Raw genomic sequence first — 24434 nt, 5'->3', positions numbered from 1 at the left:
TAATGGATTTGCTTTAGATAGGCCAACAGTGTTCTTGCTTCTAAAGCTTTGCTATGTCACGCTGTGATTTTTGTAATAAATAATCCTTCAACTTGTGATGCTGAGGTCCATTATCTGAGAAGGGGGAGGTCTTGCTCTGCTCCCCACCTACTCTCTGTTGTGTGGTCCTGCCCGCTTCGTACTGCCAGGTAGAGTGCTTCTTATCTTCCCTGGGAGCCAGTTCAACTTGCTTGCTGAAAGGAAGCCTGTGTGGTTGTTTCCTGAATTTTCTTTCCTCCACTTTTCTCTTCTGGGTTAACTTTTGCTAGGTTGGTGGATTCAGTCACCCCATGGAGGGATCCAGTGGCCACCAGAGTGGTCAAGGGAAATGGAAGGAAAATGTATCTGAGGGTGGGAAGAAAAAGGTCAGGTTTAGCCTCTCAAGGAGTCCCTGCCTGGGTAGCTCAGCTATAGCATCTGAGTTCACTCTTCACAATAGTGCTTGTGGACATTTTAAAGTAGCATTTCAGATGCAGAGAAGGGGAGTGTTAAGAATGCTGTCATGCAGAGTTTTAAAAGGTAGGAAATGTCAGATTTGATGTTGCTTGTGTGAAATAGATTCTGTACACTTCCAGGTGCTTTTTGCATCTTACTGTTAACACCCAGTTGCTCTCCCTGAGTAAGCTTGTTGGGGTGCGCCCTGGACAGACCCTATCTGGTTTTTCATCAGTGAATCCTGTCTCCCTGATCCAGACTCTCCATCTTCTTGTAGCTCACTTCATTCCTTCAGCCCATCCTGTCTTCAGCCATGGTGTGATGGTGGTTGTTGTTGTTTGTGTGTGTTTCGTGGGTTGGTTTTTCGGGTTTAGTTTTTAAAGCTCTTTCACTGTTTCCTTCCAAAGCGGTGCCCAGCCTGGCCCTCTGCATAGCCTGGTCGCTGGCAGGAGAGAAAATCACGCCCTGTCTTCAGCTCTGATTCCAGCTCTGCTCTGTCATGGTACACAGCTGATTGAAATCACATGTTGTCCCCTGAGGATGATGACTCTGCTCTGCTGTTCTGATCAGGACTTCAGCTTGAGGGAAAGGTGTGCAAAGTAAGGGTGCAGTTTGTGAAGGTTTGAGTCACTAGCCAAACTTAGGAAAGGCTTCCAACTGCCAAATCAGGGTAGACGTGCACCCTTCAGTGTCACATCTGAAGATGTCACATCTGAACTGTTTGACTGAAAGTTGTGCAAAAAAAGTCAGCCTCAGGCAGGCATCTGGTGTGGAAAGTTGCAGCCCAAACTGCTATTTCAGTAAAGTTGTAAGCAATGAAAATGTGTTTTAAGAGTGAAGGTGTTGAACAGTCTCTCTAATAAGGCAGAACTTAACATTTTTGGTGGACAAAAGGAACCTGTGCTGGAGTTCGGTTTTAGGCTGAACTGCAACAACTTTTAATTCCAGGGGAAGCTCTTATCCATCTTTAAATTCTCCCACAACTGTCAGCTGAATTTTTTTCTAATGCTTACATAGTTACTTTCTGCAGCCTTAGCTGTTCAAGCATAACTAAAACTTCAGGAAGAATATCCTTGGGTTGTGATGGCATATGAAAATTTTCTTGCGGGTTCCTGCAACATGCTGCTGATACCACCAGAAAGCCAAGCAGCAGATTGTGTTATGGGATTTAGTTTTATAATTTGTTCTGGACCGTTTTGAGTGTGTGTATCACCTGGGCTGGAAGTTACTGCAAAAACCCTTGGGTGTCTTGTGTCTGCATCCTGGAGGAGGTGCTCTAGAAACGTAATGACTGCCCTATACATCCTGTTTTGATTTGGTTGATTTATTGTCCTAGAGTTTATAGACCAGCCATGTGAAAGGCATGAATCTAAAGTTTGACTGATTGCACCACAAAAGAAAACTCTTTTCACATCACCCTGAAATTCTTACTGCACTTCTTCCCAGCCATGCAAGCTTAACCCAGCCACAGCTGTTTCATAGCTTTTGCTGAAACCTGAAACTAGGGGAAAGGTAGAGAAAGTCTGTATACAGATTTTTTGAATGTTAAATCCACACAGGATTTTTTTCTGTTCAATTCTGTTTTCTGGTGACTCCATTCAGCAGTGCAGTTGTTTTTTACAAGTACCCTAATTAACTTCTGTCTCATATTTAAGGACAGAATTATTTCGTGGATAAAACATCCATCTATTAAGGGTTTATATACTGCTGTGAACCCTTTTTCTAGGATCCTGGTTGTATTACTTACCTCAGTTAATACCATATTATAGATCTACTCTTTCATATGAATTAAGGCTCCTTGCGTCTTCCCTCATGCGTCACATTTTTAAGATCTCTGGCCATTCTTGTTGCTGTTCTCTGGACTCTCTTGTCTCATCTACATCTTTTGCTAAAGCAAAAAGCTGGATGCGTTGAAAGTGCCTGGAATAATTGCCTTCTGTGTCCTGGTAAGAGTACAGACACATCCCTGAATTCTAATTCAGCTTCTACTTTTTTAGTTTTGCTTTTGTCGTCTTGTCATACTTCTGACTCCTACTCAGTTGCAACCCATTTTACAGTTGGATCCTTTTCTATAGTACTGCTAGCTGTTCTTCACTCTGTGTTTATAGACTTGATTTCTCTTTCTCGTTACTTACCATCATTGAATACTGTCTTCTTTTGATTTCAAGCTATTCTATGTTGTACTTTCAAGAAGTAACTAGTAGTGTTCTGTGTTACTGCTATGTCCAGATTCCTGGATGCTTCAGTTTATTAAAAATAAAAACAAAACTTCATCATCTCCTGATGGAGAAGGGGAGAATGGGACAGTTTTAAAGTAACTTGGTCTGATCCTTTCCTTCCCTCCTGCCCCACTTTTTATTTTTTCTTACAAGAAACATTCCAGATCTGTTTGTCTGCAATTTTCTGGACATCTGAGCAAATATGTGCGTTCTTAAGATAGAGCAAAAGATTATCTCCTTCTTATGTACCATTTCTGGCTGAGAAAGCAGCAGAGCTGTTCTAAAATGCATCAGTATCCTGTTACTGCATTTGTCCTTTTCCTCATTTAATCTCATCAGTGTCGGTTGATTTGTAGTCCTTGATACATACCAAGGCTTCAAATTGATGAAGTTTATGATAAATAAGTGCTATAAGTAGGTCCAGTTACTGACTTCTATTCCAATTAGATGCCTGTTGAATTCCTGTACTGCAGATCGTGTCTGCCATAGAGAGAGGTTGTAAGGGTTACCTTTGATTTAGTCAGTTTAAGCTTACTGCATTTTTTTCATTATCTCTTCAGATGTCTGCTTTTTTGAAATGCAGTCTTGGAAAGCCCCTAATTGTACCTTGTTAACTGCTTGGTGGACTTAGTGTAAACCACTGTCTCAGCTCACAGTATTGCAACACAGCACAACAATTTTTTGGCATAGGTAGTCTTCCAGTGTTACAGCACATATATGGGCAATATGAATATAATGTAAGCATCAGTTTTAATTGTGAAGAGGGAAAAACAAGCACCCCTGTTTTTTTGGAGGGGGCTGGTGTTCAGCTTTCGCAGGTTCAAAACTAAGTTCAGGATGTGACAGACATGCAGGGATACATTCACCCTCTACTAAGTTTCTCCATTACCTGTTTTGAGGAGCTGTTTCCCAGTGATTTCATGATACATGTTTATTCTCCTGAACTTTTGAAAGGTCACTTATCATTTCAAGGGTTTCTTAGGTGATTAGTAATCAAGAGTCTCACTTCCTGAATACTAGCTGATCTAAGTGAAACATAGTAACTGAGTCAGTTTGTTGTTTTGTTTCTAAGATTACAATTGTAGATGCATGTTAATGCTCAAAAGAAGCTTGTATTCCTGCGATCAAATAGCAAGGCAAGCCTCTTGGAAACGATGAGTTCATAAACTGTTGGCAATGAAGTAAGAATTTTTTAATGATACTGAGCATTTCTAAGTTTATCCTATGAAATCTTTCTGCTCAGGAAAAAAAAATCTCTGCATTTACCATTTCAAAAGTTTTGCTGTAGTTGAGAAGTCTGATATATCTACAGTCTTAATGTTGTGTATTAGTTTCTTCTGGGAACCAAATTCAAACAACGTCACTAACCAAAGGGATTTGTGTCTTAGTATTCTGGTGGGTACATGAAAGCATTTTACCAACTGAAAGATCAGTGTCATAGTCTGTATTTGTTTGTGCTTTAAGCCACAATTTTATTTTAACTAGGAACTAAATAATATTGTGCATGACAAGTTACTGCAGAATGTATCTAGCAAATCTTTTCAAAATAAAGCAAAACACACACCACTATCGTGCCTCCCCAGTGGGCATTGCCTGGATTTTGTTGGAATCAAATGGGTTTCAGTTTCTTGCTTTCATGGCTGGGGGGGAAAAAGTTGGGTGGGTTGTGTTCTTTATTTTCTCTCTGTCTGGTTTTTACAGCGGGTCTGTCTGATAGCATGCATAACATGTTAATCAGTATTGGACTAACAATGTCCCTGAGATACTGTGGTAGAGCATAACTTTGAATTAATTTAGGTATATGTGTAGTATTGTCACACTAAAAAATCTGCTGTATGCTGATGCTTAATTTTATTGAGATAAATATTTATATTTTTAAAAGATAGCTCATTTATATGCTGTCTTACTTAATCAACTGTGTTTATAGTACATCTTTAAAATCAGCGTAAGTGCTTTTAAGAAAGGTGCAGTAATGGAAGTGCTGCAGTGTCCTCTTTTTTTCACTATTGATGTAGATGTGGCTTATGTCTACCAAGGCAGGGAGGGAAAAAAGGTTAAAATTTTTTTTCCTGTGTTAATTGTTTCCATGCTTCATTTGTCTTACAAAGGCTTTGCTTGTTCTTCAGTGATTAACTACCATGTAAGTACAGTACCAACAAACCTAAACAAATGCTTTTTTTCATCTGCTGTCTCAGAAAGCAGAAGAGAAAATGGACAAGTCATCCTTGTTTTTCTCAGTAGGGTGCTGCTAAACATTTATTTTTGAACTGCTTCAAAACCAAGCTTAGAGTAATTCCTCCCTTCTAAGCAATTCATATTTGCCCATCATGGTCATAAGCATATGACTTTGCAGTGTGATGTAAAACTTATATGAATCCTGACAGCTATGTTGAACTCTTGAATGTTTTGCTCCCTCAGTTAAAAGAGTTTCAGTGGTAGTGTACCCTTAAGAAACTGGGTCGTTTGGGGTCTGATAAAGGGATGTGTCTGGTTTTATCCCAACTCAAGTTGTCTTCACCAGCATTCTTCTGTGCATGTCCTCTTGGTGTTTTCAGGAGATAAAACATAGTTTCAGTTGCATGGAGGGATAACTCCCTTCTTGTCCCAAGACCCTTCTTGATCTTTTCCTCCCGATTAAGCATTGGGTTTTTGCCTGTCATTCTAAATGAACACACTGTGGAACAGTTAGACTTATTTACATAATCTCATGCTCTTCCTGGATTTAAAGGAATTGCTTACAAGAGTTCATAGGTGTCCTGTTTCTTGGTCTTACTTGAGCCTGGGTTGATTACACCCCTTCACTGCATTCTTCAACATAGAAAGGTTACTGCTGTGTTTCATAAATTCCAGTCTTCTGTATTAGTCTTCTCTTTACAAATCCCCCCAGAGTTTTCACAAGTTATGCCATCACTGACCATTATTTTGCATATGTTCCAATTATCTGCCATTGTTCTACAGCTTCTTATAAAATTTGGTTATCAGCTTTCTTAAGTCATCGTTTAACATTTGTATTGTAAGACTTCTGGTTATGCCAGTTTTTGTACAGGTGAGTGGTATAAAGCATCTGCAGCTCGGAGGCACATGAAGCGAGGACACCTTGGTCAAATGTGCCCCGGGTCACGTAGACCTTATTTTTCTCCCATTTTGTCATGAAGCTGTGGTGCTGCTGAGCTGCACTGCTGGGTTTCCTTAGAAAATGTCTCAGGCTTTCAGAGGTGGCCATCAGCAACCAGGCTTTTGGAGCATGAATGAGTACATCAGTCTCCACACAGGTGCAACTGAATGTCCATAATTTCTGTTGTTCCCTTTCATATTTTACCATACTCTCATTGTCTTTGAGTACAGTAGTAGTGCATTGACCTTCTCTTACGTGTACAGTTTTCCTGCACAGGTTATTGTAACGGCATATGTTTGCATTCCCATAGTGTGCTTTGTTCCACCACACTCTTCCTCTCACCAGCTGATTCCAATTTCTTTATTTTTCTTAACCATATTTGCATAAAGACATGGATGTTTTACTGTTACTTTCCTTCCTCACTAACTCGCAGCTGCTCCAGATTTATTTTTAGTATTTCACCTTATCTCTTCCTTGCATTTGCTTGTGGTTTAAGTACTTTCTGCTTATTGTTTCTTTTTATAGCTTCCTGTAAAAAAAAAAAAAAAAAAAAAAAGCAATCCTTAAACATAAATATGAGTTTTCAAACAAGGGAGAGGATTGTTTTACTAGGTGTAACTGTGACCAGCATGTTAGTTTTACATTTCAGACACACACCTAATCTAAGCTAACCTGTCATGTTTGTTTGGGGTTTTTTTCTACAAACCCACCAACTTGCCAAGTACCTTTTTATACAATCTTATTGTAACAGCTCATAAAGAAACCAAAATCTAGTACATACAAGTTTTTCCACATTGGAGGAAAGGAGCTATATGCATTCTTGTTCTTCTTGCAGCGTATTTCATTGCCGTTTTAAATACTTTTAAGACCTCATGCATACAAGACACTGTCTGTGGAATAACAAAGAGAATCACAGCTACTCCTGTGCTGTAAGCAGTATTTCTCTCCAGCATATGGCAGTTGAGTGCGATGTTGCTGTGAAGCTACGATGCTGCATAATTCCTGCAGTTTCTTATTTCAGCCTGCAGTTGGAAGACAAGATACTGGGTATGTCCTAGGTAAACAGACTCTTCTCAAACTTTTCAAAATGCTTTAGAATGTTGCTGAACATTTTATGTTAACCCCTTAAGTACTGATGTTCTTCATAACTATGTATTTTGAAAAAGCATTCGGGAGTTCAGTACAGCTGCTAGGACTCATAGAAGTCTTACATCACACTGCAGAGTCATGCCCTTATGATCATGATGAACAAATACAGAAATTGCTTAGAAGGCAGGAATTACCCTAAGCTTCGTTTTGAAACCATTCAAAAATAACTGTTTAGCAGCACCCTACTGAGAAAAACAGGGATGACTTGCTCAATATCTTCTGCCTTTTATATTCCCTTCCCTGAATAGGATAGCAGATTTTGGTTGTAGTGGAAAAGGAACAAAGTAGTTCTTTCCTTTCTTGGGAATAACATGTGCAGTAAACAAACTTGTGTGTTCTTGTAGTCAGTGGCACAGTCTTTAAACACAGACAAACACAATTGCCATTCATCTCCTGCAGCAATCTGTATTAGGTCTCTTCCAGTCCAGGGATAATAAACCTGTCTATTTTGGTAAAGTTTAAGTTGTGTTTTCTAGTGCTCTATCTAGAGCTGCTCAGACAACATCTTAAAATATTGCTACCAAAAGACTCAATACCAGTGCAGGCATCACCAGCAGTGCAGATGCCACCAGTAACAAAGCCAGTGGCAACAGTTTCGCTGTGAAAGCCTGGTACATGGCAAGTATTTCCAAATAAAAAGGTGGGCAGTCGAGGTGGATCTTGGCCCTACAAGGACAGAACCAGTAAGGGCACAGGGCACCAACTGCAGCTAGGAGAGCACAGCTGCCAAGAGGCTGCTGCAGCACTGCCGACAGCTCTGACCTAGCTGTGCATGTGTACCAACCAGCCTCTGGGTGCATCCCCAGGAGCATCTGCGTTAAGTCTCTCATCTCTGTCTTGCAACAAACCCCTCTTTCTAGGAGAGCTACAGAAGAATCTAGATTTTGCAACAGCAGTTACATCATCTCAGTTCACTTGGTATTTTCGCAGTTTCAATTCAGATGAAATCATTATCCAAATGAGTCTGACCAGTTAAATCTTTTGGCATCTTTTGGCTGTACTACAAATGGACCAGGGTCCAGCAAAAAGCTTTGAGAGCTTCTACTATTTTACTCTTGTGCAATCTTGACAACTCAGAGAATACACAGATGAAAATGATTCCAGGAGCAAGGGCTGAAATGGTTGGTTCAACCTGTTTGTGTTTTGTTTTTTAACTTTGAAAGCTCTGTTTTACCCTAGTGCAGAAAGTGTAATGTACACCAACCGGTGTATTTTTGGAATTTATCCTATACAAAACACCAAACTGATCTGTCCACTCTTACTGTAGACAATGAATTAAAGTTTAAAAGAAAAACAACACCCTGAAAGAAATAACTCCTTACTTTTTTGAAGATGGCATTCACTGAACACAGATTAATTAATGTTATGTCCAATTTCATGTAGAATTGTATTCCTTGTCATACAGATATGCAAGGGGAGCCTGATGTGCCATTTTGTCACAGTAGGTGCCAAGCTGATGATACCTGCGTGTGTTGCAGACACTACTCATCCAACAGTGCGTGGAGGCTGGCAGGGGTCTGGATGTGCATTGAAGCTGCTTTGTTTCCATTTTGATTTATTCAGTGGATTGTTGAATTTGTAACATTTTTTTTCTTAATGCTTTAAGATGATAGTTTTTGAAGTTCAGCTTTTTATGTAGGTATTTTTACTGGTTAACTAAATAAAATAAGATCTCTGGTGTCCCCTAATCTTTTTCCTGCTATAATGAAAAATAGATAAATCTCCTGATTCAGTCTTTAGGCAGGAAGAATGGAAAGTTGTTTTGCAAGGAGACAATGTTTCCAAGTTTTTGTACTATATATATATATATACACACAAGATAAAACTTGTAACTGTGTCAAATAGCAAGATTTTAGGCATTATCAGAGATCTGAAGCTTAGTAATGAGCAGCAATCATTGGAAGGCATTTCAGTACATTAAGCAGTGCTTCATTAAAAACAAAACAAAACAAAACCCTGCTGGCAAAGGAAACCAGCTGCAGATATTATAGCATTGGCCTTTTGCTCTCAACATGCATGTGTTTAAGTAGTCTATTTTAATTTTTTCTTTCTTTTCTCTCCCTTGATGCTTTGGGCTAATCTCATAACTTTTTTACTCAACAGCAAGAGAACATAGAGCTAAGCATCCTGAAAAAGACAAAAACTGAGAAAATATTGTTTTGCTCATTACATTCCATTTTAGGCTCAAATGGTTTTGATGATTGGATTGCTTTATCTGAACTATTAATTCTACAGTCTTAAAATAAACAAATAGGCAAGGATTGGTAGAAGACCATGTTCTACCCACCTGAGACAGAGATAAATGTGCAGCTACGTGAACTTGGAAGTTTATTCAGAACACAACTGAGATATGTGTTTGAGGAGAATACTGTGAACTGGAATATATGCAAATGTTGGCACTGTGCACAGCTTAAGCTGTGATACTGAATGGTCTTTGTGGATTCATGAGATAAGTTTCTGAGTAAAATTCTGATAAATGTTTAAATGTCTGGTCTGTATTACCATATTTTCTTTCCATTTTATAAATGCTGTTAATGATTTATTCATATCTGCTTAATTTTGTCCCTGATTAAATGAGCTGATTTTCTAGAGGGTATTTATTAGGAAGTGGAAGATAAAATTTATAATTTGCAACCATGTCTTTTAAAGAACCAACTCATGCTAAGGATTGCCATTCTCAATTTACAAAATGCAGTGCACTGTATAGATTGGATTTGAAACAGCAAGTTGCATGATGAACAGTTAATGAAAGTGTTTCTTGTGCTGTGTATGTACACTGTACTTTTAATTTTGCACTGAAGCTCTGTATTTATATAGAGCTTGAAATGCAGCAAGAAAATCTAGTGCACAATCTTATCTTTAAGGATCATTTTCAGAATCCAATTGAATGTTTGAAACTTACAAAGCAGACAGATTTTCTTCAAGCTGGTAGTATGCAGGGATTTTTTCTTAATAGTACATGACTTTTCAGGCATTGGGAGATCTGCAGCTCTGCAGGTTTATTTATTTGCATTTTCGAGTGGGGAAGACATAATCAAGAGCTTTGCACTACAACCACATGCCAAATTTATGGTAGTTTTTAGATTGCATTTGCTTTCAAAAGATTTAATGTCAGTGAAAGCTTTAAAAAGAAAACTCACCAACCCAATACATAAAAAGGCTGGCTGTCCTGAAGTAAGTCTGTTACCTGTAACCTTGAGGGACCTGTTGAATATCTGCCGTTGCCCTGTAGCTTTGTTCTCTTCGATAAGATATGCATGTGGGCAGAATCATGCCCTATAGGGGATGTTGTGACTGAAGTTACGTTCTTCTCTGAAGCAGGTTGATAAGGGTAGTTGCAGAGGTAAATTTGTTTCTTTGCAGATGAATTTGTACTTCCTGATAATGATGGACAAGCTGTTGTGGCATGTTGCTATGGAAGTTATCTATTTCAACAGTGTAGTAGGAAAAACAGTACAGTTTAATAACAAAACTGTTTCTCTGTGACCAAGAAAATCAAAAGTTACTGTTGGAGATAGGATGATTTCATTTAGTATCATTTTTCCATGGTCATACTTGATGGAGAAGGAGGAGTAACTTTGCAGGCAGTGTGTCAGGGCTGGTGATAAACAGTGATAGAGGAATAGCTGAGGTTTGTGTTTGAAGGATGACAAGAGAAGTGGATGACACAGTGCATGACACTGAGGGGTGTATCAAACACCCGAAGTTTTAGGATTGGCATTGGCAGCATTCATGTTCAGTTCCCAGTATTGCTATAGACTTTGTTTTATGACTCAGGAACATCGCCGGAAAACTGGGATGATTAATAATGCCTTCTTCCTTTAATTTTTCCTATGTGTAGCAGGAAGGTGTAGCACTACCTTACCTATATGCGTGTATCCACACATGTTCAGTTTTAGTTTGCACCATTAAGTGCTGCTGTGACACAAACCACAGGACATCAGTGACAGAGAGGTGATAGAGCATTTTCAGAGGAAGTGAATCTGAGAAAGGTAAAGATTGTTTTTCCCTCTAGCTCTTGTCAGCTTTTAAAATTTTTTATGAGTTACTCATTTTCACAGTCGTATACATTTTAAAGACAGAAGAGGACTGTTACTAATACCCAGTCTAGCAAGTCAAAATGCATAAAACAAGCTAGAATTTTGTACATGGCTCAGCTTGTAGAAGTATGTCCAGTCTTGGCTTTAGAATTAAATCCAGTTGCTAAAATAAATCATTGGGTTTTTGTTTCTTGCTCTAAAATGGGGTTTGCAGAATTTGAATTACTAGTTCAGATCTTTCTGAGCTGTTTGCAGTGAGCTTCCATTTTAAAGTCTAGAGATCCCAACTGCACACAACATTCCTGTCATTATTAATTAATGAAATATGCAGTATCAGAAACATCTCGTTTCAGTTCTGTCTTGGCCATGGTTAAAAGTTTAGCCATTAATAACAGTTAAAGCTCACATTCAGTAGATGTTCACAAAGATACTGTATGTCTCTTTTTCTCTGAGTACTTTGCATTTTTCCAGACTAGATGAAAGGATTTGCAGGCAGTTTTTTCAAGTTTGCTGTTGTGTGTGGTGCCCAGATATTTCAGATGTCTACTTGCCTTTCCAGTACGGAAATATGGCAGCTCTGATCCATCATGACCCTTTTCAGTTACCTGAGTCACTACTGGTTCTCCTCGTCTCCAGTAGAATGAAAAGTCAGTGTGTGCTCAATGAAGGTGTTCCTGTCACGTACACACATTTGTATGCTTTAGTGTGCTGAGCTGCTCATCTGTATTGATTATTTTTGAAGGACATTTCACTTCCAGTTTGAAACACGAGGAACATAAATGGGTACATACAATTTGAAACATGATAGGTTCTCCATCTTACCTGTCATTGGTATCATAGCCAGGTAGTTTGCTTGAGCTGTATGGCCCAGATCCAAAGTGCATCCTGTTCTGCCAAAAGCCCATCCTTTCCGAGAACATTACACATCATGAGCCTGGGGAACAGTCAATGCCTGTGGAGGTGACTTGCTAACTGGTAGCTTTCTGGAAGGACTGGGAAGATTTTTTACTAGCATATGCAGTGAGTAGCAGTGCAAACACCTCTGGGTCCTTCCTGCTTGCGAAGGGCAGTCCTCAGGTCTACAGCCTTGGGTCTGGTCTCAGCAGAGGAATGACGCATCCAGGGCCATTCAGGCAGGCTGGAGATCTATAACCTTTGTGATTGCTGTGCTAACTAATGCAGCCACAAATGTGAACGCACGTGGTTTCCCTTCAAGAGTTAACTGAAGCAGTTTCCTTCATAGAAAGAACCAAGGCTGTTTGCAGTGGTGTCTGCTTTGCCTAAAGGCAAATGAGGGGCCCAATATGGTGTCCCCTGTTGGCCTAACTTCAACAGGCACCTCCAGTAAGTGCCTTTTTCTGAAGGTTGTTTGTCCAAAACAGCTTCTCTTCCCTTCTCTTCCCTTTGATTTGAGAGACTGTTCCTTCCGAAACAGTCCTCACATCTTTGATCTGCTGTTTGCGAGGCTTTTCCTGTCTCAGTATTGTCTTTTTAGTAAGCAGTTCTCCAGAGTTTGCTGAGAAGTGGCATAACTGAGTCATTCTTTCCTTTCCTGCCTGTTTTTCTCACCAGCCTCATATTAAACAATAGCCAGTACATTAGTATAATAAATATCTTAATACAATATTCATAAATTATTAACAGTAGTTCCAAATCTGTCATGATGAACTCATGGGACTGAATTGCTTTTTACAACAAGCACGGATTCCAAGTTTTTTGGGGCTGACACTCTAGCTAGCTCATACACCCACTATTAACTATTTAGACAGCCAAACCCTAGCTTCCTTTTAAAGTAAAAATCCTTAGTATAAAAATACCAAGGATTTGTTTGCTACCAAATATTAGTAGTACTTTCCTTCTGACGTCCCATTTTCCTCCTGACCACCCTTTCTCCCCCACCAAAGTCCCGTAGAAGCCATAGTTAAGAGTTGTAAGAAGTAATCACAGTACAATGAATTATTTGGGTCCACTTAATGGGATGTTGTAGGTGACCAAGAAAGGGGGCTTCAGATGAGACTCTTGAAGACTGAGACTTCAGTGAGCTAGTGGGGAATCAAGTAGGAAAGGAAATTCTCAATTCCACTCCCAGCTGGTAAATTCCTGAGCAGTTAGGCTATCACTAATTGTAGCCAAGATTGCTCCCTTAGTGATGATTTTTTATGTGATGTGTAATTTTCTCTTGAGATAGCAACAATAGAAATGCTACACATTAGCCTTCCTGAGCCTCATAGGTTTTAATAAATTTTGGAATTGCAAAAGATCTTGAGTAAGTTTTCAAAACACAACGTAATGACTGTAGATTTAAGGAATTTTCTAAGTCAATAAATAGGGAGCAATGGAACAAATCTCCTGCCTCAGAATTTGTGGTTCAGGGGAGATGCTGGAAATCTGAGTTAGCTTGATGTGCTCTTAGTGGGGGGGCAATAAGCAAAGTTTTGTCTGGATGAAGGAAGAGGGAAATGAATCCTGTGTTTAAACCTCCCCTGCAGCTGGTCTAAAAATTTGGAAAGTCTCAGTCTTCTAGTGATATTTCAGTGATGTATTGGCCCCATTAAAGTCAGTGGGAGTTTTGCCACAGCTTTTAATGAGGTCAGAAAGAGTATAGTACATTTCAACTGCTTTTTTTCTAAAAAAAAAAAAGTTGGAAATAAGTTTTATATTCATTTCTTTTACAGTGATATATTCTAGGAACAAATCCACCTGTAATTAGATGACATTTTCCATAGCAGGATAGGAAGAAGCCCACTTGCAAGATGGGATGGAACAACCATCTCAAGTGCAGCCATAGGAGAGCAACAGTCACTGACAGCATTTTTTTTCCCTTGTTTGTTTGTTTATTTTTTACCTGTTGGCTTACATAGAATTTGGGCATGCGAGTGATAGTTTAAGATTTTACATCTACAGGTTCTGCCTTTGATAGAGGAAAAAGCTGAAGTAAATAGGGCATAATTCAGATGAAAGGCAAGGATACTCCAGTGAGTTTTAACTGTTCTGCTTTTTGTTATTTTTCACATCTTATATTGTGCCAACAAGAACAAGATATGATGCATTGTAAGTCTACATTCCTTCTATTACCAGCGAAATGCATCTGTCTATGAATAGAGTATGGCCTGTTTTCAACAGCCTGTCACAATAATGCACTCATTAATATGCCTGTGCAGGTTTATCACAGTTAAATATTTATGAGATATGCAAATGTTTACTCCTTTAATTCACAAGTGATGACTAATCAAAGGTTTGCTTTTTGTTCTTCAAGTAAAAATCTCTGCTCTGGAGTGTTGTTTCAGTAGGCAATAATTTGGTGAAAATCCGAAGGGGGGGGGGGGGAGGGAATTCTTTGCTTGTTCTCTGCTGTTTGTCTGAAGCTATGCAACCAGTTCACTTCTAAAGCACTTTCTCCTGGTTTGTTATTTGACCCTGAATATTTTTTATGACTTTGAAATGTGTTGCATTTAAAAAACAAAACAGAGAGACACTGAAGTAGCCAAGTGTCCTTCCCAGTTCTTGGTCAAGGTGCTTCCTGTGGTGAGTATGCAGTGCTTACCAGGAACCAGTGCCAGCAGAGTTCCTCGTGGTCTGCAGAGAAAGCATACTCCAAACCTTTTAGGACAACTTGTCTTTCCTTAAGTAGTAATTGTTGTACCTGTTCATTTGTGACAGGAGAATGTGACAAACATACCTTTTCCTACATTTGTGAGTCACCTACAAGTGTGTGTGGACAGAAATGCAGAGGTGCATGTTCAGCAAGGTGAATTGGTGTTCATGGTGGTGTCTCCTGAGAAATGCTGCTCAGCGTGTGGTCTGCTGCTTTGAAGACTGCGTGGAAGTTGGCAGGAGCCTGCCTTCTCCTCCTGAGCAGCAGCTCCTGGGGGGACCAAGCGGGAGGGGGAGATTTTTTACTCCATTTATCATCATGCGGAAAATGAATAATCTCCGATGCTCATCTCACATTGTTGAAGTGCTGTCCCTCCTGCCTATGTGGTTTGGTGGCTGCCTCACTGCCAGGCAGGGTGAGCTCACAGTAGACTAGCTTGCTTATCCAGTAACACGTAAGGATGGAAGTGCATAAAGTGGAAGCTCATGTTGACCTGGGTGGGGGTCAGTTGAGGTAATTGAGTCCTGGTGTGTAAGCCTCTTTCTGTTTGTTTTAAATAATTAGTCTGCAAACATCAACATAAATAGGAGCCACTTACACTCTCACAGTTCAGAGCATTTTCATAGTGTTTATAACTGCTAATGAACAATGTTTCAGAGAAAGCAGAACCCTGGCTTCTAAGATATGCACATTTTGGGTTATGAGATGCTCGAGCTTGTGTATTGTAAACAAGGTTTAGAAACTCCTCTGTGTAGCTGTGCTTTGGACTGTAGCAAGCTTTAGAAGAAAATGTCTAATTGTGTCTGGATTTATTTTATAAATTGGGACTGTTTCAGCAGTCTGTGTGGCCTGTTTGTTTAAGCCAAGCTAAAAGCCACTTATCTGAAAATGATGTATTCTCACTCTCGAGCTGACAGAACCAGGCTGGGAAGGACAAAAGCTGAACTGTAGGGTTTAGTCTGAGTCCCTGTCTTCAGTCAGACCTTAAAGGAAGCATGAAGGATGGCCATAACGTTGTTCTGAAGATACTTGCAAGTCTCTCCTACGTCGCTTGTGATTGACTTGAATTTGAACTTTGCAGCTGTTCCTTTCTGTCAGCCTGGTATGCAAAAGCAAAACCTTGCAGTTCAACACCTCTAAAATCAAAGCCTTAATTCAGATATTATAATTTGGATCAGCTTATGACTTTCTGGGTTTGGCAGTGTAAGCAAAATGGAGGGAAGTGTGTTTCTTCATCTAGTTTAGAAAAATAGATGTTATTTATGTACTTAGTATATAGCAATGTTGTGTAGCAAAAGGCAGTAATTGAATAGGCTTAGCTGGTGATGTGAAAGTATAACTTGAGGTAAAGTATCTGACTGTCAAAAATACATCTAAAGAGGAAGAAAGTTTTAGTGATATTTTAAGATGGTTGGTTAGCTTAAAATGCATTTAGGAACTGAATTTTATTCTCTCTGAATGCTGTGAGGATCCGATGTTCTTACTGATACCTTTTCACAGTGTCAGACTCCACTTAATCTGGAGCCTGACCGTGACTGTGTGCAGGGAGCAGAGTAAATGAGGCTGAAGGTGTAGTTTGGATCTGTCCCAAGAGCTGTGCTGCCCAGCTGAGGAACGGTGGGTTTTGTGGTGGGGTGGGATGGTGCTGCTGAGACCCTTGTGCTGGGGAGCTGCTGTAGTGTGTGGCTCACATGGGCGCTTGCCATGCGGGGATGTTTCCTCCAGGGGCACCCGCTCCCCCAGTACAAATGGTCTCCTTCCACACCTGTACAATTGAACGCAATAGTAAAAATAGGGGGAGGCCCAAATGCTTAAGGGGCGAGCCTACTTTCTCTCATCTGCTTCCTCAGCAAGAATTGTTTTGAATGAGTTAATACCAAAGGGCTTAAAGATCTGTTGTATATTTTGAATGTGTGCTGTCAAAGCAAATATTTTTACAGTCAGTCAGAAGTGGATAGTGGCATGCTGTGAAGAACATACAGTTTCTGTCATGGAAAAAACTTGTCAAAGAATGGGAAACTGAGAGAAGGACTAAACAGCCACTTTTCAGCCTCACAAGGACCTACCTTGAGTTTCTCTTGAGCAAAAATGGAAGAAAAGGGATGAGCAGTGTGCTGGAGAGAAGCTTCATGAAGCAGTTATTTAGCACGGGCTGTAGCTGGAAACACTTTGATGTATGGCATAAACATGTTGTTGGAGCCGAGTGAGAATTGGTTAGGATCATTTAGAAACTTGGGGTGGGGTGTCTTGGAAGGAAAAGGTTAACTACACAAGTGTGACTGAGCTGTAACTTATGTCCAGTACTTTTATAAGCAATCTTTCCTTCCTAAGTCTCACAAAGAAGAAATGCCCCTGGCCCTTCCTGGGCTGTGCGCCATCCTACTGCATATATTTTCTGTCCATCTGCTCACAAAAAGGAGTTGTAGGAGACTGGCCCCTGCCCCTCGTCTGGTCTTGCCATCCTACTTCCTATGTTTCTGTTTGTCTGCTCACAAAAAGGAGTTGTAGGTGAGTGATGCTCCCTTTTGAGGGTATCCCTAGTGCAAGAATAAATTTATGCAGAAGTTCTCCCATGGGTAAGGGGACATTGCACTGGAGATAGATTTTTGTACCAGAATGAAGTACTCGTTACCTGGGGAAAGCCAAATTGTGAAAGTTTCATTGGAAAGCAAAGTATATTCTGTTGAGCTGTAGTTACTGATGATATTCACTAACTTTTAGGTGCTGTGAATTTTCCCTGTGTTGCAAAAAAAGGAAGTATATGTTCCAGTGAAGTCCTCAGGTTTGACACAATCTCCGTATCATCTTTAGACAGGCTATTTCACTTGTGCAGTGACTTTTCTGGAGGTGCTGTGTTCTAAAACGTTACTGCAGTTCATTCTTTCACTTGCATTTCAAATGGAAAAGAATGCCATGGTTTGGTCTTTTCTTCTGATTCTAATATAGCGTCCCATGTTTGGTATCAGTGCCGCGTTTTTGTGGCTGCCAGTATTCATCTGGAGTTTCCACCTACTTAAGTAAACATGAACTTTGTTCCCGTCTGTGTTCAATAAACAGTATTTTATGTTCAGCAGGTACAGAGTAAGCAGTAACTACTGTAATGGGTGTTCAACTCTTGTCTCTTGCACCTCAGTTAAAATCCTGGAATTACAAAGATGAGGAGTTCACACAGGTGTGGTGCTTGCACAGAAATAAAGATTCTAGAGCGTTTTGGAACTTCTCTTAAAAAATAAAGACATTTTCTATTAAATTATCTTTAATTGTGCAGATGTCATCAGAAGAATGTAGGTTTGTAGTGGACATCTTCTACATTCCAGTTGTTATTTAAAGTGGAAATACTGAGAAAATCAACTTTTTTTTGGCAGGCTGACACTTCAGCTCTCTGTTATTACAAAGGGTGTATTCGAGTCATCAATGTGTCAGGTTGCTTGAAAACTTCATACTTTCTCCCAAAAAATGGAAAACAAGCTGAACTGTTACCTCAGTATGGCTAAAAGCACAACTAATATATATTTTGCCTTTTTTTAAGGCAATGCTGAAACATTGAACTAGGGGAGACACAATTCAGTTGTTGGGACAGCAGCTTAAGCCTGTGTATCTGCTAGCGCCAGAGGAGCCTGCAGATCTAGACAAGGAAGAGAAATGTGGATAAGATCGTGTAGATGATTCACTGTGACTAGTACAGAGGGGAGTAGAAATTGCTGGATGAAATTCTGAATGTGTTGGAAGTTGTGGGTATGTGTTTCACTTTGCATTCAGTGGGACTAGGATTCTGCCACTGGACTCAAAACTCCTAAGAAATTAAATACCAACCACATGACAAAGCTGAAAAAGAATTGGGGATGTCTGTTTTTCTGGCATCTGCCGACCAGTTGGTGTTTGGCAGCAGTGGGGTGCAGATCTGGTTCTCGACTCTCTTGCCCTCCAGTTCAATGTCATTATTTTGTTTTTTTGTGGGGAAAACTTGGAAGTGCTACGTTCTCATCACAGAGCGGGTAACATGAGGGCATTTCCTGCTCCCACCCTTGCCCTCAGGCGACACAGCTCCAGAGGCGTGTGCAATGACCCGTTCGTTATTTTGAGACCAATATTTGGATCTGAGTTGGAAGCAGTGATCTCTGGATTGCCTCTTGTACTCAGATAAGTGTAACTCTGGGAATGTCATCAGCTACTGTTGAAAGGCAACATAAAGGCTCGGGGAAGGCCCTGGGGAACATTTTGCTGCAGTCCCAGCATGCACAGGACTGTGGAAGTGGGGAATTGAGAGGAGTTGGGAAGCTCGAGGCTGACCAGCAACCGCTCTCGCCAGGGCTCTTGGCCGCTTGGCAGTGGCTGGGGCGTTTCTCCACAGAATGCTGCTTACAGTGCCATAAGTCACCAGGAGCTGCTGGTGTTGGGATCAGTTCAAGACGAGGTGTGTGATGTACCTGCAGGCAGATTGCTTTTCTGGTACAAAGCAGAATATGGAACCCGGGGAAACACCACTCCAAAGGGATGTCACCACGTCACGGGGCAGGCCGTCCCCAGCTGCGGTCCTGTGTGCCTGCTCTGTGCCGGGGTTGGCGCAGGTGCAGTCAGCAGGAGCACAGAAGGTGGGAGCGAGGTTCCTTCGTTGCCCGTTGCACCCGGGTGCCAGTGGCACACGCAGCTGTGCCCGGCTTCCATCCCAGAGGCACTCCCTGCAGCCTCCCCAAGCTGAAAGCAGGAGCTACACGTCTGTGAAACTCCTTGAACATGTATGAACGTTTTTCTGGGTAACTGCCAGCAACCTTGGTAATTTCAACCAGAGGAAGACGATGGGGGTGTGGTGGTAGGAGTGGGTGGGACTGAGGGCTGTTATTGAGACCTTGGTTTGCTAAGTGCTTGACAAACACCCACAATGGCATGGGGCAGAGCAGATACTGTAAGTATGGCTGGGCAGCCAGAGATTAATCACTCCCGTGGGACAAACCCAGGAGGTTTTCAGCAGGCTCTGTCTGATGGGCCCTTGTTAGAGCTTTGGCATGTTGATGTGGATCTGCGCCAGATCGGGGCTCGTTGTGGGGATGGAAATGAAGATTTTTTTCTCACTGCTGGTGTGTTGTCTCTTTTTTTTTTCTTGTAGGTGTGTGATGTCAAACAGTGGGCAGTCCTTGTGGCCTCCCCCCCCAGCCTGCAGCGTCATGTGCCAGTATGAATATTAAGAAAGAGAAGAGCACTCCAGAGCTCAGCATCCCAGACAGAAAAAAGGAGGAACTAAACGGAGAGAACAAATGACTGCACTGCTTGCAAAACTTGGGGCTGTTCACTTTTTCTCTAGACAAATTTCATCTTGGCCTTTGTGAGAGAACTGAAAGAGCAAGTAGAGCAGCCACAGTGATTTTCTTTGTCTTTTTTTTTTTTCTTTATTTAATTTTTTCCCCCTTGTGCCTGGATTTTAAGACTGTTGGCTGCACTGATCGCAAGCACTGGACATCAATATGTGTCATGTTATTGTAACGTGTCGGTCAATGCTGTGGACTCTCCTGAGTATTGTGGTGGCTTTTGCAGAGCTCATCGCTTTCATGAGTGCAGACTGGCTGATTGGCAAAGCAAAGACTTCAAGCTCCGAGGATGTGGATAACAGAACAGGGGGGTCGCAGGAGCCTTATCATCCGACGCTGGGCATCTATGGGCGCTGCACCAGAATCTCCCACATGCAGCTTTCTAGACGAGACACGCTTTGTGGTCCTTACGCTGAAAACTTCAGTGAGATTGCCAGTGGGTTCTGGCAGGCAACCGCTATTTTCCTAGCCGTGGGAATCGTGATTCTCTGTGCTGTGGCATTCGTGTCTGTCTTTACTATGTGTGTGCAGAGTATTATGAAGAAAAGCATTTTTAATGTCTGTGGGCTGCTACAAGGGATTGCAGGTACGTGTATTTTGAGAGCAACTAAAGATTTTAATTCTGAGATCATTCAGCTGAAGTACAGTGATTCTGCCCTGTCGACAGACAGTCTGCATTAGGCAGACTCAAAGCGTTTCTATATGCTGGTGTTTATTTAAACACAACTGAAATTTATAGCATGTACTACATTGACATTGGCAGGAGAATAGTAGCCTGTGTGCCAAAATGAACTGACCAGTGTTGCTTTTGTTTGCTGTTCAGTTTTTTCCCTCTGCTTGGATTTTTTTCAGTAACAAAAACTTCTCTCCTTTGTTACCAGCAGAGAACAAAGTTTATAGTCATGTTAAGGCAGTCTATCTCCCTCTCGCTGCTTTAGTACTTTTTCTGTGGACCGAAGGCAGTTCTCTCAGTGTCTCAGAGGCTTTATGACTGTGGTGAGAGCAAATAACACCCCAGGGACAAGAACAGCCTGCAGTTGCACACCCAGTTCTTCAGCGTTTTCATGCTAAGCAGCCTCCTTTAAGGCTGTGAGCCTGACAAGCGATGCCTTACAAGCAACCATTCCTTTAGCTAGCTTATTGTTCAGCTGCAGTTACACAGCCCAGTGAGCTTATCTTTTCATTGTCCCAAGTATCAGCTGTGCTTTGCTTGAAAAAAAGAATTGGTTCTAGAGATCTGGTGTTTCTGCTTAAAGCCATGGATTTTACAGAGATTAAATGAGTTAGCAAACTGACACTGGACAGCTGTAGTTACAGAAGTATTTGGCTTTCTGTACTCGCCGGCGAGCTGTGGGGAGAGCCTGTCCCATACACAGGTTTTCATCTTTTGTGCTGTGTGCCTGTGGTGTCCTGGAGGAGGATAGTGGTCTTCTGCCCTACCTCTGGCAGCCCTCAGAGATCTGTGAAGAGGGAGGAAATGAGCAGGGTCACCTCCTCTTTTCCTTTTGGTGGTGCTCTTAAGCAGATGTTTCCAATTCATAACATGGTTTCATTGCTATAAAATTAGGAGATTTAACTTGTTTGCTCAAAATGTGAATCCAGCTTCTCCCCTCCTCACCTCTACTGAGGCAGCCAAACGCACCTGTGGTGGCCGTACCTAGGCAGGAAGTGTAATGACAGGTGTTCAAACTTTTGTGAAGCTGGTTGGTTTCATTTGTGTAGTTGAGACCTAAAATAAGCTTATTCTCAACATAACATGGAGAAGTAGGCAAAACCTGAATTTGCTGCCTGCTGCAGCCCTCCAGGACATGCAGCCTGGGTCATGGACCCCGGTGATGCTGACTCCTGAAGCACTAGCACAGTGGCTGTCATCATCATCCCCCTTCACGCATCTTTGGTATAGAAGTGTACTGCTTATTTCATGTCACCCACAATGTAAGGTTTGTGCTTCTGGGGCAAAATTAGATCCCTAAATTGGCTCAAGATGCTTCTGTTCATGTGATAGCGTACAGTTAGCAGATGAATGTTCTGTCGATAAAAATTACAGGTTTTGCTGTAGTCACTCCTGGTTTACAGAATTTACCAGAACCAGTGCAACAAGGAAGCAGTTCTGCAGTGTAGACTAAGCCAGTGGACAGCTTTAGCTCCTTGCTTTCTTACCCTGTAGTTTGGAAATAATTCATGAAACCTGTTTTTCAGGAGATGATATTACTTCTTTTCTCTTGGAGGGGTATTTGTATGAGAGAGATTGGTTAGCACCGTAAGTAGATAATTGGCATGTCAGACTTCGGTCTGTTGGAAGAGTAACTTTACTTACCATCCTGATACCATCTCAAAATATCTAATCTAAGGTCAAGATTAGCAGGAAGTAGGTTCTTGTATCTTAGAATACTGTTCTGGAGACCATGTATTTGTGAGAAAATATATGCAAAGTCAGTTTTATGTTTTATTATCAAACCAGCTGTACTTGTATGGGACTTGTGGCCTCAAGAATTGAACAACACAGTCGACAAAGCACTTCTTAACGTATTACGGCATAGATCAGTCCTTTTTGAGTTGTACTAAGGATAGAAGTACTTCCCTTCATGTATTTCAGATAAATGACACAGCATGAAACAGGGTAATAGGAAGGTCACTTTACTGAAATTGTTGCTATGAGAAGTACGCCTGCCAGTATCTGCAGCCAGGCGTCTTGTGGCTAGCAACTAGTTTTCTCAAGATTAGTTTTATTGGGTCTGCTGCTACTTTTGTGCCAGTAGCATTACATTATCTGCTTGCTTAGTTGAAATTATTTTTCTTATGACTTATCACAGCTGTTAATTTCAACTTTCTCAGTTCCCAAGTTTTGGAAAATGCTTAAACAAGTTGTTCAGTAAGAACAGTTGTCAGCATGGTTAATCTGTATGGGGATTATGGTAGCTAAACTAAATCCCTGACCAGAGAGCAAGACGCAACCCTGCCTTAATTGTTTTAAGTGTAAGATCATTCTTTCAAATGGGAACAATTCTGTTTTCAATAAGCATGGGAGAAGAATTCACAAAATCACTTTGTTTATCAACCTGTATCAATCCAGTATTTGCAAGTATGTCAAACATCTCGTTTTCTAAGATGAGATGTGCCCATGATACAGTCATCCACAGTAACTCAGGATCTTGCAGACTTAATCTCATTTGAAATCTCTGTATCTTTGTGGTGGAGATTTAATATAATTAAAAACATACAACAAGTTAATTTGTTCCTGGAATTCATAATGAAAAAACAGTAACAGACACCGGATATATCTTTTTGGTCTAGCAGCATTGGTTGTGATCTGGATGATGCCTGTGGTGAAATTACAGAACAGAAAGGAGCATCATTATGGCCCTTGGACAAACGTGCAAATTCTTATTTAGGTCAACAGGAAGGAGCCATACACATATCTGGTCCATAGAGGGTGGGTTTGGTTGTTTGGGTTTTTTTGTGGTGGAAAATCAGAAATACAAAGGCAGAAAGAATATGTTTAAACTACTGTAATTCCTTCGTTATAGAGCAAGACCTTCCTACCACTTACTTTGAGTCTTCAGTACCTTTTGGAGATGTTTGAGGATTGTTTCATCTGGAAAAGCATCTTTTCTTTGCAATACTGTGCAAAGAATAGAGCTGTGTACCGGAGTAGTTGATTACTACCTAGCAGCAAGAATACCAGGCAGACTTTCATTTGAATGTATTTTTGGGGAAAGTATTCTATTTTTACGCTGTGTGAATTGCTTGAAATGCAGAGGCTAGAAGAGGCAGCATGTTATTGTACGGTAGCTGATACAAACCAATTCAAAGTGAATTTTCACAGTAATCATGTTGTTAGAGGAGGTAAACAACTGGTGGTCCCCTATTGGCATATGTGTTTCCAGGCCTTGTTTGAGCTTGGAAGCTTTGCTTTGGTGCTAATATAATCTAAACATCATATGGCCTCAAAGGAGAGTTGGGGGGGAGCTTAGGACAGAGCCTAAACCAGGTTTGGCTCCCATCCCTGACACAATTTCTTTTATGGAGTTCATCATCACCAACTTTTCTTGGCATTTCTTTTTTAACCCTTAAGGGCATGGCTGGGCAGAGCGACCCGATACGGTGGCAGGGTGGACACAGGCCCTTCCCCGCAGCCGGCATGTCTGGCTGGCAGGTGAGCGACAATCTGCCAGCTACATCCTGACTGCTGGAAGCTAAATTAGCAGCACGTACCTTAAACCCTCAGCAGGCCCCTGTGTTTCCTTGTGGGGAGCTTACGCCATCGTGTGCCTGGGAAGGCTCTGGGGACAGTGGAGCGAAAAGGGTGCTCGTGTGCCAGGAGGGTGGTAGGGTTCAGTTTCTGTTACTCCTGCTTTGCTGTGCTGAGTTGAGGCTGCACTGCCAGCAGGTTTAACGAGAGGGGGTAAAGTAGCTCCTCTCTAAAGTCTTCCCAGAGTGCTGGTGGCTTTATCTGGGAGGCCTCTCATGGGTCACCCTCTTCGCACCACTTTGTTTGCAGTCTGCTGTCTCCTAGCTCAAACACAGCTTGATTAAACA

General features: G+C 41.2%; 1 protein-coding gene across 2 annotated transcripts in view; it reads left to right on the top strand.

The window, feature by feature from the left end:
- The window catches only part of LHFPL2 (LHFPL tetraspan subfamily member 2), a 125555-nt gene that overhangs the window by 86388 nt on the left and 14733 nt on the right, over positions 1-24434 (top strand). Inside the window, exons 1-2 of one of the 2 annotated variants that reach the window (XM_005231069.4) lie at positions 19433-19495; positions 19697-20481. In XM_005231069.4, coding sequence (XP_005231126.1) covers positions 20052-20481 — 430 coding nt within the window. In that variant the 5' untranslated portion in view covers positions 19433-19495; positions 19697-20051. Of the gene's footprint in view, positions 1-19432; positions 19496-19696; positions 20482-24434 lie in introns of those variants that run through there. The other variant, XM_055790426.1, reaches the window with a different exon arrangement.

The sequence above is a fragment of the Falco peregrinus genome, chromosome Z (genome assembly GCF_023634155.1).
Source record: "Falco peregrinus isolate bFalPer1 chromosome Z, bFalPer1.pri, whole genome shotgun sequence".
NCBI lineage: Eukaryota > Metazoa > Chordata > Aves > Falconiformes > Falconidae > Falco > Falco peregrinus.
Note: the sequence above shows the minus strand (reverse complement) of the source record. Positions and strands in the feature narration are given on the sequence as shown.